Source organism: Pteropus medius, unplaced genomic scaffold (assembly GCF_902729225.1).
Source record: "Pteropus medius unplaced genomic scaffold, Ma_sr-lr_union100, whole genome shotgun sequence".
NCBI lineage: Eukaryota > Metazoa > Chordata > Mammalia > Chiroptera > Pteropodidae > Pteropus > Pteropus medius.
In genome coordinates, this window is record NW_024344374.1 from 1,084,061 (window position 1) to 1,099,213 (window position 15,153).

General features: G+C 39.5%; 1 protein-coding gene across 8 annotated transcripts in view; it reads right to left on the reverse strand.

Moving 5' to 3' along the window:
- The window catches only part of ABCA1 (ATP binding cassette subfamily A member 1), a 119,707-nt gene that overhangs the window by 3,782 nt on the left and 100,772 nt on the right, over positions 1–15,153 (reverse strand). For all 8 annotated transcript variants that reach the window (XM_039870604.1, XM_039870600.1, XM_039870603.1 and 5 more), the window contains 15 exons: positions 14,909–14,983; positions 14,183–14,352; positions 12,708–12,885; positions 10,657–10,772; positions 10,406–10,550; positions 8,821–8,944; positions 7,699–7,828; positions 7,344–7,464; positions 6,502–6,564; positions 5,757–5,863; positions 3,396–3,537; positions 2,900–3,034; positions 1,830–1,933; positions 1,168–1,260; positions 263–506 (listed from right to left, as the gene is read on the reverse strand). In XM_039870604.1, coding sequence (XP_039726538.1) covers positions 263–506; positions 1,168–1,260; positions 1,830–1,933; positions 2,900–3,034; positions 3,396–3,537; positions 5,757–5,863; positions 6,502–6,564; positions 7,344–7,464; positions 7,699–7,828; positions 8,821–8,944; positions 10,406–10,550; positions 10,657–10,772; positions 12,708–12,885; positions 14,183–14,352; positions 14,909–14,983 — 1,947 coding nt within the window. The remainder of the gene's footprint in view (positions 1–262; positions 507–1,167; positions 1,261–1,829; positions 1,934–2,899; positions 3,035–3,395; positions 3,538–5,756; positions 5,864–6,501; positions 6,565–7,343; positions 7,465–7,698; positions 7,829–8,820; positions 8,945–10,405; positions 10,551–10,656; positions 10,773–12,707; positions 12,886–14,182; positions 14,353–14,908; positions 14,984–15,153) is intronic.

A 15,153-nucleotide genomic window follows, 5' to 3' on the forward strand; every position in this document is an offset into this window, starting at 1 on the left:
CTGGCCAATGCCACTTTCTCAATAAATAGTGGTAGTTATGATTATTATTACAATCTATTCTCACAATGACACTACAAAGTAGACAACATCATCTCCCTTTTCAGATTCAGAGAGGTTTAGAAAAAAAGCACAGCTAGTAGGAGAAGATTGGGAATTCAAGCTGAGATCATCTACACTGCTCTTAGGGCGCATAATGGGGTGGAGAAAGGACCAGGACTCCTCACCCTAAAAAATAAATCTATTTTTGATATTCAAAGCTTACTTGGTCAAGTGTTGTCTGAGAAACAGAGTAGTCTTCTATGTGGAGTCGCTTTTTGCTCTGAGAGAGGATGCTGAATATCTTGGCCAGGGAAGATAATGAAGATGGAAGCTGGTATTGTAGCATGTTCCGGTGCTTCTCTTTCAGGACGCTTCCTGGAAAGGCGAGTCCAAAGAACTCCTGGACAGGCTTCAGATCAGGGTTGGCCCCTGCTATTCGTACAACTATTGTATAACCATCTCCAAATCTGAAAGCAGAATTAAAAAATCCAAATGGAAGATCTTCAGGAAACTTCTCAAAAGAATAATTAACCCTAAGAACCCAACTTGTGCCATGAAAAAGAGGTCCCTCACAGACCCAGAAATAAGTATCTGAGAAAAGGAACGAGTTGTCATTTACTGACTACCTAGTCTATGGGAAGAGTCATGCTGAGTGCCTTAGACACAGGATTTCATTTAATCCTCAACGGGATTATGAAGCCTGACAGATGTTAAGGGAAAGTGAAGCCTGGGGACTTAGCCACTTGCCCATGGTACAAAGCTCATAAGTGGTAGGGTCAGGATGTGGATCCATTTGTGTTTGACTCCAAAGCCTAAAAGCTCTAACCATACTAGCATGTGTAAATTCTTCCATTTCATTGATATAACAAAGCTTGAAGGTACATATTCCTAGGAAACTGACTCAGAGAGGTTAAGTAATTCACCCATGGGTGCACAACCAACAAAAGGTAAAGACAGAATTTGGATGCAGCTCTGTTTGACTTTAAAGCCCTTATTCTTTCTACTATGCCATTTTGTTTTGTTTATTCTCCTTTATTCTAGAGCCTCCCCCCTGCCCCCAACACACACACACAAATAAATAAATACAAGCTTTCTCAGGCACTATCCCAAAGAAATCATCTTCATTACCTATTTTTCAGATGTTGGACGCTACCAAGGCACCTGAACTTGCCATTGACCATAATTGCCATTCTAGTGCAAAGAGCTTCACATTCTTCCATACTGTGGGAAAACAGAATGCGGTTTTAGCTTTAGAGAGATGCTCCTATAACCATCAGAACATCACCATGACATCTGGCATTTCAAAGAAACGTTCCCAGTTCCCTAGGGAGCATCCTGTTACAAATACATGAAGATGCAGAGATAACATTTTCACTGCAGTGTGGTTTATAACTGTGAGAAAAGTTGAAAACAATCCAAGTGTCTACAAAAGGAAGCAGTTAAATAAATTATATGGAATACTATCTGGCTATAAGAAATGATAACTGACTTGGAATAATGTTCACAATATACTGTTAGGTGAAAAAGAGCAGTATATGTACTAAGCTTGCACTTTTTATTTATGTCTCTTTCTCTCTCTCTCTCTCTCTCTCTCTCTCTCTCATATAAATTTGCATAAGAAAACTACAAAGATATTGCCCAGTGATAGTTAACTCTGGGTGATGCAATTCAGGCAATTATAATTTTTTCTTGTCCTTTCTGTATTTTCTAATTTTTACACAACAGTCATATATACCAGTTGGAAATTTTAAAATGACACACAGAAGCCAAAACGAGCCTTCACTACAGACCTATGAGATGTAAGCACAACTGATCTCCCTTCCTTGATGATACTTAGAGCACAATTCCACAAGAATCGCCGAGCTTTGGGGTCCATGCCTGTGGTCGGTTCATCCTGTAATTAGAATAAAATAAGTCCTGTCAATTTGCAGATACAAACATCAAAAATATATTTGTGTTTTAGATGAAGAAGCATCTTTGAAATAGCCTAAATTTTAACTTACCATTCTAGTTATTTATTGATGGACCAAAGAACCAGACCTTACACACAAGAACCAGTTTACTTTTATAAATATCCCACTGAGGTAGGAAACTCAATTTAATTTTTTTATGAAGTTAAATTGAAATAAGCAAAGGGAAGGGGAAAAGTCATTTAATTTCAATCATCTTTTCATGACCGACAAGTATATACACAAAATTCTTTTTGTCTGAAATCTCTGAAATTAGTGTAAGGTTTGGGTAAAATTTCTTTTTGTCTGAAGTTAGTATAAGGTTTGGGTAAAATTCCTTCTCTTTTCTTCTTTAGCTCACTTCAGCTTCGCCTGGTTTATTATACTTGCTAATCTCAGAGAAACAAATTCCAGATCCAAATGGCCTGGATGACATTAAAGCCTCAACCCAAGGCTTCTTCTTGTAATATTTTTTTAATGCTCTTCTCCACAGAAGAAAAAGGGTCCCAGGGCACTGTCCTGCCCAATCCTTTGTTTCCCATCTATCTGTATGTAAGCAACTATGACCCAGGTGCTACGCTGGGGATCCTGAAGCTGTGTCCACACTCTCTATCTTCAGGGGATGAACACATAGATGGTCAGAAAGAAGGTTCCAGAGGAAGGTCAAATCACACACCTAGCCTCAGCCATACTTGTCAGGGTTCTCCATGCCAGAGTCACCTCAGTGTGTGTCAAGGAGGAACAAGGGTGCTTCCCTCTGGTTCTCTAAAGCTGCTCTGCTGTCCCTGGTCGGGGGAGGGGAGCTTGCCATTGGCAAGCCAGTCATGCAACATCCCTGGACAGACAGGACTTTAGAAAAGTGATGTTTCCCATTCAGGCCAGAATAGTTTTCCATTTATAGTCACACTCACCAGAAACACCACAGGAGGCCCGCCGATCAAGGCCATGGCTGTCGAAAGCTTGCGCCTGTTGCCTCCACTATAGTTACCAGCATATTTTTCCCCATACTTCACAAGGCCCAGCTTCCGAATTGCCCACTCACCGACCTAAAGAAATAAAAACCCCTTTGACTTCCATCTGGCTTGGTAATATTATCATGGCTTTCTCACACAAATTCTTTCACTGGGTAAAGCCAGATTCTATAATCATGATCTGGCAAGTGCCGAGGAGCCAAAAGTGGGGGCAATAGCACTTCCTCTCTACCTCCCAGCATGTGCTCAACCGCCACTCCCCACTCCACCGCCACCATGGATCCCCACCCTAGAAGTAGGTGCAAAGAGCTAGCTTTCCTACTGCTGCATCCATGAAGAAAAAAGCCTGAGGCTGATGGTCATGCGTGAATCAAAGCCATAGTTATACAGTCAGAATGCCAAAGGAGGCAGGCTGGCTGCCTGGAGCCCACTGTACCTTGCCAACTTCTTTCTCTGGGACTCCTCTCAAAAGGGCGAAGAACTCCACGTGTTCTCTCCCGGTTAGCAGCTCTGTGATGGCATCGAACTGAGGGCAGTAGCCCATGTTCTGATGTACTTCATGGATGTTTGATAAGATACTGCAAAGAAAAACAAAACCAGTCGGGTTTTAGGCATTTAGAGATACTCTGATCAGATAATCTTACCTAATGGTCCTGGTAAAGTACGCTTGTAAGTGACAAAAAATATCTGTGAGCACACTTGCTATAGCTCGAAGGAACAGCCTTTCTGTCCCCAGGATGCCAGCCCCTCCAGGAAGTCAGGGTTTCTGTCTCTATCCTGCCCAGTCCTTGCTCTCCTGACATCTCAGCATGTAGACTCAGTCCCATTTTAGGATTCCCGAGTCCATCCTAACTGCAGCACCATCTTTACCAATAATCTCGGTCACATGATCCTGGGGCTGTAATACTAACTTCCATCCCAGACCTAACTCTGTGGTCCAGTCATATGTTCCAAGGTGCCTGGTTGCTCCAACATCCCCTTCATGGCCCTTTGGATCCAGAGCAGGCCTAGCAACTCTGGGTGTGACCTCCCTCTGCTCTCTGCTGCCCATGTAGTGACTCAGCCACAGCATGTTCCAAACCCCTGGGGCCTGCTAAATATCCAACCAAGGCACCCTCTTGGTTTTTAAATTTGTTTGCTTTTTTTTTTTTTTTTTCAAATCACAGACCCCCTGAGAATCTGGTGACAGAAAAAATATACCTATAGACAACTTTATACATCGTGGTGGGATAGCTTTTAGGAACTGAAGCCAGTCTCAAGTTGAGAATCTTTGATGTGGGAGACGCTCGGTGTCCACATCCAGTCTGATGGCTGCACTTTAGCTACCTCTGGACAGCCTTGAGTTTAGCCTTTCAGCAGTATTCATTCCTCCCTGCCTATCTAACTAATACTCCCAGATCCAGAATCATAGCTGAGGTGCCCATGGACACTGCCTAGATCTCACAGCTACGCTGCCCAAGCCAGCTATTAGAACCAGTCCCTGTGACAAACCTAGGTTTGGGCCACTTATTGCCTTTACTGTTATATGCCCCAAGAGCCTGGTGCTAGGAACAAGCCCAGGGCAGCAGGTATGCAGCCGCAGGCCTGCTATTCTAGAATTTCTGTTCTCCTAAACCTCCTTTACACCACTACTGAAAAAATTGGGACGAGACAGGAGGAGAACCACAAGTACATTGCATTCCTTGCTCCTTTCAATTTTATTGGCCAATAGCCCACCATCCATCATTTTCACATTGTGTGTCATCACCTATCAGTGGCTTGTGAAATAAACTTATTTGGTCACAACCAATATTTTTTTTAATGATATGGTATAGAGCAGAATAAAATATATCAGAATGCACTACAAGTTGGAAGAGTTGGTATTGTTTTATGAAACTTTAAGTTATATACACATTTATCTCTTTGTATTTACTGGGTTTAGATGTAAAATGTATTTATCACTATGGGTCATGGTCAGAAAAGTTCAAAAGCCACTGATTTGTACCGTGTCCAAATAAGAAGCCTAGAAAAGCCTCACATATTTCGAGTACTCAAGGATAACAGTTGCCTAACAGGTCTCTAACATGGAGCTGTACCCCTATGATCAAATAGCTTAGTGACCTGTGCATTCTCAAATAATGGCCTGCTGGTGGTTTCACCAATTGGTACAGCCTCTAGAGAGGGCAATTTTGCAAGTGCATACCCTTTTACTTTGTAGGAATTTTCCCCGAGGAAATAATCAAACATGAATACAAGGATATATTTACCTAGTGAAAAACAGAAACTAATAAATGTCCAACAATAAGAAATTGATTAAATAAACTATAAGTATAATTATGCAGGGGAATTTTATGCAACAATGTAAAAGTCTACATCTTTGAATATGTAACCCATTGGGAAATCGTCATAACATACTCATTAACAATATAAACTAATTTTAAAAATCTAGATACAGTATGATTCAATTTCATAATACATTTACATGTGTATATAAAATAGTATTCTAAAACTGGATTGTGATGATTGCACAACTCTGTAAATTTACTAAAAATCATGCAATTGTACTGTATGTAAATTATACCTGAATAAAGCTGTTAAAAAAAAAAAACAAAAACAGAATGAGACTGAAAGGAAATGCAAACAGAGGCTGTCTCTAGGTAGTGGAGCTATGAATGATTCTGATTTTCTTCTTTATACTTTACTATATATAAACACTTTTATAAACTCTATATAGTATTTTTATGATCATAAAAATACCAATATATTTAAATAAAGTAAAAGAAAGTCTTTGTGGCAAAATATAGACCACTTTTCTCACCTATTTTTGTTAAGAAAAGCATCTCCTCTGGTAACAGTGGTATCTCCAGTTAACATCTTGAAAGTTGATGATTTCCCAGCCCCATTAACTCCAAGGAGTCCAAAGCACTAAAAAAGATTGGATAAATTGTATAAGCAAATTACGAAAAATCTGATTATAAATGACCATTACAAAATAGTCACCTCAACTTAGTTTTTATCTAGCATAATCCTAAAACATCATTCACAAATATCAGTGAAGAGTCAAACATTTTCTTAGTCTTAAGGAATCATATGGACATTTAAAAAGATATTTTATAATTGGACTATTTTAAGTGTGGGCATATTTTGTAATAATATTTGAGTTGTCAAGTTGAGGCCTAAATTAATGAGTGAAAAACAGTAATGAAAGCCAACTAGTCAAATTTCACCATCTAATCCGGCTAAAAGGCATAAAAGAACATAACCATGAATGAGAAAGAAGAAAATCGATTTTTCTTAAATCTATTTAAATTTCATCATCATCTTGAACAGATGAGAAAATCACACTGGATATGCATGTTTTTCTTAAACTGCCTGAGATTATCCAAAATCATTTTCCTCTGACATATGAAGTCCCCATCCTCTCAACAACCGATTGCTCCACTTACACATAAAGATAGAAGCATTTAAAGACCACTTTTACCCCTTACAGACATTGTTATCTGATTGCATAGAGATAGTATGAATCGACAGGGACAAATACAATGTAGACAAAGTGCCTTTACCTCTCCAGGAGGAATGCCAACACAAATCCTGTCAACAGCAGGCTTCCTCTTCCTTCTATATACCTGAAACAAACAAAACACAAAAATTTATGAGCCACATTGACTCACAGCTATTGCAGGCAGTTGTGGAAAGGGGACTACAGCCCAAACACACCACGAAATACAACTCATCAATAAGATTAAGTCGCATATTGGTTGTGCAGAGAGCCTTGATCTGTCTCTGTAGCAACTGACCTCCAAATGATTTGCAGCTCAAAATTCAAGTCAATTTCTTTTTATTTTTAATCTAGTATCAACCTTTTAAAGAACATATTAGTCAATAATGTCCATATAATTTTTCATTTACTTACTATAGAAGGGTATTATAGATTATTTTAAAAATTAAATTCTACAGGGTAAAAACATGTAATTGAAACACTGTAAAAATTGTACATATTACAAAAAAGTGAACTGTTGGGATTCTAGCACCTAGAGAAGGCTGGAACAGACCTTCCTCCTGGACTAGGAAACTCAATCAACCATTTAGTTTCCCTACTTTAGCTCTGACTAGGCGTACAATTATTAGTATGTTTTAATAATAAATACATAAATGTAAGTGTGAAAAACAAATGTATTCGCGAATGAGAAATCACATTACGAAAGTATTCTCAGTAGGATTTCTTTAATTACGAAATCCCCACAATGTATTTTAAATAAAATTAAATTGACAGAAGCTTGGTATACACAAATGTTTTGGGAAGAATGCTCTTTTTATTAAGCAAGTCAGCAAAATGTTAGTTTCCAACATATAAAGCTGAAAAAAACTGAAGACAAGTTGTTATTGCCTGGCTTCATTGTCTCACCTTAGTCAACTCCTTGATTTCCAAGATGTCATTCTGTCCTCCGCCATCAAGTATTCTTTGTCTTTCCCGCCTGACATCTTCATCTTCATCATTCAGGGGAGGAAGCTTTGCACTTACAGGTCTTAGAGGAAAAAATTTAAGAAAAATCAACTTTCCTTCCAAATTATTTTTCAAGACAAACATCCAGTTTTTCTATAGCAGTCCCAGGACTGGCAGTGTTGGGGAGTGGGGATGCCCACATTAGGAAGGAGTTTGATTATCTGCTTTGAGTTCAGTTCAATCCAAACACCACTGACAAGTGTTTCCATCTGTCACCCTCAACAAGATGCTCCATGAGTTCTGAGAAAAAGCTCACCTGGGCCTGATGAAGAATCTGTACTGGATCAGGACAGTGATGAGGAAGAACACCACACCCTCTACGGCCATGGCAAAGAGATTTCGTCCCACCAAGTCCCAAGAGAGCGGTGAGATGAAGCGATTCTCCCCTGAGAGACACAATGCAGAGATCCAGTTAGAACGGAGGCACCAAAGACCATAGCCCTTCCTCAAAGTCAGGCTCAAATTCACCTCTCTCCCTGGAAATACCCATGGTTTTCGCCCATGACAAGGAAAAAAATTTAAGGAAGTAACCACTTTCCAAGTCTGATTTCAGGTAAGGTTTTGGGGAAACATACTACAACCCAGTATCAATTAGAATTTCAGAGCCAATGTGTAGTAGGTCTGTGATGTCATCGAAGAGATATGATGTTTCCTTTTTAATAAAATGTTGAAAATCCTTTGTTAAAAGGCAAACAACCCAGGGTAATTTTTAGGGTTAGTATTTTAACATATTATAAGTTTCGCTATGATTAGAGAGCACTTAAAAAAGATGCCCCCGTCAACAGCATGTCTTGTAACCTAGTGGCCCAATTAAATCACCTAGTTTTATGTAAATATTCCTTAAATTCCTTATACATCTCCTTTGTACCTTCGAGTTGAAAAAAAAAGTCCCTGTCTATGTCTCTTACATAACATGGCCATCTAACTTATATGAGCCAGTGAATAAAGAAGAGTAATGTGGCCACCGGGGAAATACTTTTAGACTATAAAGGTAGAAGTAATGGCAGTAACTTAATTTTTATATACAGCCATGTCCACAGACCCATGATTTCCCTAATGAAGCCAAAGTGTGCTGTATCTAATTCTCAAGGCTGTGGTTTGACATTTCCAATGACTCTGACAAACCCAACCAGTGGTATTAGGCACTGACTTTAAAATAATGCCGGTATTTTCCTTATCTCCAAAACTGTCCTCTCACTTTTCTTAGTGCTGTCCCAAGACTGATACCATAACCAGCTGTGTTGTCATCAGCCCTAGTAGTGGGGAGAAGTCCTGTGCCCAGTCACCAGCCTCTTTCCAAAACAAAGGCCAGGGTACCAAGGCTCATGCAAAATGCCATTTTTTAAAAAAACATCCTCTGACCATTGCTGTCACTCACCAAACCTTTCCAAGGCATCAGCCATTGCCTGGTTTTTCACCATGTCAATAAGCCCCCGACCCAGGCAAAAATGTGGGAAGATCAAGAACACAGACTTCAGGATATCATTGATGTTATTCAGCTTCTAAAAAAGTAAGACAGAGGGAGACTGAATGTCATTTGTGGTTTAAGCTAAAAATTTATCAAACTCTAATGTATGGAAGCAAAAAAAATATTTTATTCCCCGAGGCCAAACTGAACCTTTGAATTCAGATGCTAATAAACAGCAACAGCCACAGCTGATGATATATATAACATAATAAAATTTTGGCTTTTTAGAAAATTTGGAATATGCTATGAATATGGAGAAATATGAGCCAAGTTTAGAAGCATGGTTATGTTTAACCAGAAGCAAATCCATCGCGAAATATTTGCTTAGCATATTAAAAGCAAATTGCTTGTGTCTGGGTCAATATTTCAGCTTCAGGATTTTGTGGAAATTTAAATCAAGCCAGCAGTGGCCAAATATCCAACAACTGAGTAAGTTGCTATATACTGAATGCATTGTGACAGGGCACAGGGTCAGACAAAGGTTAATAAGAAACAGCCTCTACTCTGAGAAAGAAAGACGTGGAAACAGGAAATTACTACATAATTGGATGTGTGTTGTACTGGAGGCATGAACTGAGGGCTCTGGGGGCACAGGGAAAAGAGAGAGCACCTCTCATAGAGCAGGTAAAGAAAGCTTCACATTGAGCTCAATCTTGAAATTAAGTGTGATAAACAAAGGGCATTTTAAGCCAGGCCTATAGTAGTAGGGTGAGTTTAAGGGATGAGTCGGCTGAATCTAACAGTACCTTGAGAAAAGGGGTAGTGGGAACTGGCCAGGAAGGGCTGTACACCCATGAAAGGCCTTACGTGCTAAGTTAAAGTGTTTGGGCAAAGGCGATGACAACAGGAAAGGACAGGGACCCTTTTTTAAGAGATCTATAGTTGGAAGAACTGACAAGGTAACCAGTTGAACATGGGAAATAAACAAAAGCAAAGCACATAAGTTGTCAGGTGGGAGACTGGGTGGATGGTAATGCCATGCGGTGTGATAGAAAAGGCAAGAGAAACATTAGGTTCTGAGGGGGAAAGATGATTAGGACATGTCGAGTCCGGGGCATCTGTAAATTATCTAAACAGAGCTGTCTACTAGGCAAGTGAGAATGTGAGACTAGAGTTCAAGGGGACAATCAGAGCTAATAGTATAGAATTGAGAGAGGACAACATAAGACACGGAGAGAAGTGGTAGTAAAAGCCTCCAGGATAAAAGGTATCACCCCGAGGTAGCACCTAAAGGGGCAAGCAAAGATGGCAGAGGACCAAATGTTTGGAAAAGCAACATTTAAACACTAAAAAACTTGTCACAGGAAACTGAAAGGTTTGATCACAGAACTACTAGGAAAAGGACGGGAGGGAGGTGCTATGCAAATCCAGGGAAGAGAGAATCTGAAAAAGGTCAGAGTGGCCATCGCAGTAAGATTATGATTAAACACTGTCCTCTGGCTCCTGGAGATGCTCATCCCAGCAGGAGGCGCTCTTGAGCAGAACTCAAACTCACATTGTTGGTGAAGAGCTCCAGCACAAAAGTGGCCACACTGCCATTAATCCCAATGAAGAGGTTCACACTGGTGAGGACCACGTAGGCTGTGCTGGGGATCTTGAACACAAAGGAGGCTGGGTACATGAGAGGTGTGATTGACCACCTGGTGAGGCACAAAGACAAATGTCCATTGAATGTCCCCTGCCGTCCTTCTGACATCAAGCACATATGCCTTACCCATTGATATCCCCAAGCCAGAGGTGCCTTACCCATACAGCAGAAGTAGAAGGGCTAGCACAGGCAGGTTGGTGGAGGATACGTAGGACTTCTGCTGGAAGCAGATGAAGATGATAACGACCAGTGTGGCAGGGACCACATAGTTGCACTAAAAATGAAACAAGAAAATAAAGTTCATCCCTTTGTCAAAGATATAACAAATCCCAAGTCTTCACTATTATTGGACAAGAAAGGGCAGATAAAACATATTGGAGAATAACTTTGAATTAATGAAGCCACATAAACTATTAATCAAAATACTGGACAATACATTTTGACAAGCATTTTATCTTTGAATGATTCTATAAACTGCATGCCCTTTCTGTCTTTCCAACAGCAAAGCCAAGGTGTCACGCTCAGTAAACTAACTGAGCGATGAATTCTCAGTCAGAATAATTTCAATTTCACAAGCAGCAAATAAGCTTCCATTATTCTTCCCAAAGATAACTGTGTCTGTTTCATCGTTAATGCTATATTATAGTCTGCCCAAGTTCAATCTCACATGTAATTTATTTATGATGTAAGTGCTTATAATATGAATGTCAGAATTGTTTCATCACACTCAGAATAATTTTAAGTCTGTCCTGACAGTGTATCAAAACTTAAAATGCACAAATAAAGACTTGACCAAAAGATAATTATGAGAATTCATAGCTGGCAGAACTAAGCACAGGCAGGGATGTGACAGTGGGTTTGTCAGCTGTTAGAAGAATTCACAGCTTCAGACCACAGGATTCTGCTTCAGTCTCATCCTACTCATTGTGTTTATCAACAACTTAGATGAAAACATGATGATAGCAAATTTCAGAAGCATGGGAGGGACAGATAATACAGAGGAAGATAAGTGATATTCCTGAGTTAGGGACTTGGTCTTTCATCTCTGAATCTCCTATGCCTGACAGAGTCAGACACACTGAGCACTTAGTATGTGTTTACTGAATAAAGTAATTACTACATCAAGATAAAAACAAATGGACACTAAACGAAATGTAGTTTAACAGAGATAAATATAAAGTTTAGGTTCGAAAAAGTCAATTGCATTAGTATAGAATGAAAGAGACCCCATTTAACATTATCTGTCCAACAGAGATTTCAGTTCACTACCAAGTTGCCAATGAGACAGTGTTACTTCCAAAATGCAATGCCCATGGGCTAAGTAATAGAGGTATGGGATAGAGATCAAGTTCCTCTTAGGCTCATAACCATTCAGATCACAGCCTAAGCACAAGGTTAATTCTGGGTTTTGCTTTTCAAAGGGGACATTAACAATATGGAGCATGGTCATAGAAAGGCAATCAGATCAGAACAGTGACAAGTATGAGAGGCTTGCTCTAATCAGCACAGATATCATCATCACTCACACGTGTACTGTGCTTTAGGTATTACAAAGGATGTTCTTGTCTATCACCCTATCCGGGGAAGACAGGTAAAATAAATATCTTCAAGTATCTGTGGGGCTGTCTAGAAGGAGAAGAATTAAATTTGATCTGTGTGTCTTACAATTAATGGAATTCACAGGGAGATATATTTCAACTCCACTTTACAAAAATTAGAACTGCAGAATTCTTCGAAGTCCTCTATATTGGTCTAAACAGAAGCAATAAATTAGAGCTGGCATGAAAACATATTTGCAATAGATGGATAAGTTTCTGGTAAGGTGTGTAGAGTTTTCAAATGACAAATGTAGTCCTAGTAAGACCCTGACTCTGGAGGTTAAAATCTATCATACAAGCTAGGGGCATTGGAGTTTTGACTAAGAATCTTCCACCTCAATGTTCCTTTGAAAAGTTTTCATTTAGGAAATTAGGTGGTGGTGCGGTGGTGGTATTAACTGCAGTCAGTGTGGACAGATTTTCTCCAGGTGTGAGATCAGCTCTGTACTTAACACCATGTTTGGTGACAAGGAAATGTACAATTGCCTCTGCCTTTTCCTTTTTCATTTATCTTTAGACTAGGTAGAACACTTCCTGGTGACAAGGACTCTTTCGTCCAATCCATATCTCTGATGGAGATGCATATAGCAGCAGCAGACTGGTATGCTCACCATATCCCAGACAAAATTGGAGAGCCAGTAGATGACGGGCTTCACTCCGCTGATGAACTGCAGGTGCTTTGCTTTGCTGACTCGCTCCTGGATCAGGAACACAACGAAGCTAGCTGGGACGAAGGACATCGCAAAGATGACACAGATGGACACAAGGACATCCACTGATGTGGTCATCCTGAAAAAAAAGGCAGTGAGGATATGAGGGACCACTGATGCAACTGAAGACTCATTCAGGAGAAAACACACACACACACACACACACACACACACACACACACACACAAATATCTGAAGCACAGTCTAGGAAAAAATAACTTGTTCAACAAATATATTTTTTTCAGGGTTAAGGATAATTATTTTCAAGTCAAAAATAAAAAATAAAAATAAAAACAAAAAACCACCCCAAACCTGATACTTCAAATGCAAAACTGATTCCACTGAGGTTAAAGAGTTCAATGCCATAATGAAACTATTAATGGAAGTCTGAGAGTGGCCAAATGGCATTCACTTTGTTCTATTGTTCTTGACCTTGTAAGAGCAATAAGTTGTAAATTTTCACACACAAAAGACGAATGTGGCTTGAAAACTAAATTAAGCAGAAATATTAGTGTGAAACCATTCAAATAAGTTAATTTTGGCTATAAATAAGTTTGAAAACAATAGCATGTGGCATATCAATCTAACACATACAAAAAATTTTATCAGATTCTTATAAAAGGAATGAATGGTCTTATAAGCCCATGAAACAGGCTACAATATAAACTATATATATATAAATTTTATGAAAGCTTGGTATAAAGATCCCAGTGACATATACTACTGATATTTTATAAGAGTTAAGCAGAAATGATAACTGTGCTATGCCCCCGTATACATAAAAGGGACCCAATATGTGTTGAATACTAACTATGTACCCAATGCTGGACTTGGCAATTTACATGAATTGGCTCATTTAACACCATCTAGAAAGTTTAGAAACCAGGTTCAATCCCAGATCTCTGATGTCAAAGGCTAGTATAAATTCATCAATAGGTAAAGTTTACCTATTCATACTGGCTTTATCTTCACACACACACACACACACGACTCAGGAATTAAAAACACAGGCTTACAAAAGCATGTTTCGCCAAGGTTAAAAACAGTGTCAAAACAAATGAAGCTGATTTTTACTAAACACTGTGTTGATGGTGAGTTAAAATACTTTTAAGATTTCAATAATAATTTAACTTACTTTATATGAATTCACTAATTATAATGGTTTTTACATTAAGAGTTATTTATCTTTTGCATTTTAATCTCTGCCAGCCAATTCATAAACTGATCATTTTCTGTCCAGAGCCTGGACCAACCCAGACAGACCATAATGAAGCTGTTACTCTTCAACCAGATTCACAGTTCCCTCCCCTGTTCCACAGTTACCCCCAAACCCTCTCCTCTCCCCACCTGATACATTCACCCATAGCTACACTTACAGAGCCACTTCTGAGAGCTGCTGCTTGGTGAGATTCAGGGGGTGATTGAAAGCGGTAATCCCATACTGGCTAGGGTTCGCTCCCTTCTGCAGGTTGGCCCGGAGAATGGCATTGTTGATGACATTCAGGAAAGAACTGATGGCATGCCACCCCTTGTTATTGAACCACACCTGAAATAAAACATACCAGGTACAATATAATGCTCCCAAACCCAGCTCCTGCAGGTACAATATAATGCTCCCAAACCCAGCTCCTGTAGGTTAGGTGCGCTCACACATAAAATGTACGTAAACTTCAGAAATTCCAGTCACATGCCAAGATAAAACATTATGGCCGGAGAATATAGCAAAGAAATAACAGCAGTCAGGCTATACTGTGCATGGACCATATTGCCAGTGCATGGTGCTGACTACCTTATATCTTTAACTCTTTTAATCCTCACCACAGCTTTGAGATAGCCATGACTACTTTCTCCATTTTAGAGATTAGGAAACTGAGGGTTATATGGGTTAAGTAAGTTGGTCAAGGTCACAATAGTTCACCTGGTGTGTCTGGTAGCAAAGCAAATTCTCTTAATCATTGTATTGCATAGCCTCACTGGTAAAATTACTAGACTGAGCTTTTCTGTCAATGAATACCCCTATCAATGTTATCAGAGCTGAAAAGCACTTCAGAGAACATATGGATTATTGTTCATCAAGAAGCTATTGAAACAAAAGGTGTTACCTTGACGTTATTTTTCATGTCCAGTCCTATCATGAACCTTCCCAAGCTGCTGAGAAATCGATCAGCGGAACTGTCCTGTGAACAAACAGAAACCTGCCTCAGTTCACAAGGGAAGGACAACATGACAACCTTGTGAAGGGCACCACTACTACTCTGTTCATTTAAATGAAATGTGAAGCCATTGAGTAATTGGCTCCTGAGAAACAAGTGACCAGAAATCGAAAGCGCCGACATTGTGGCTCAAA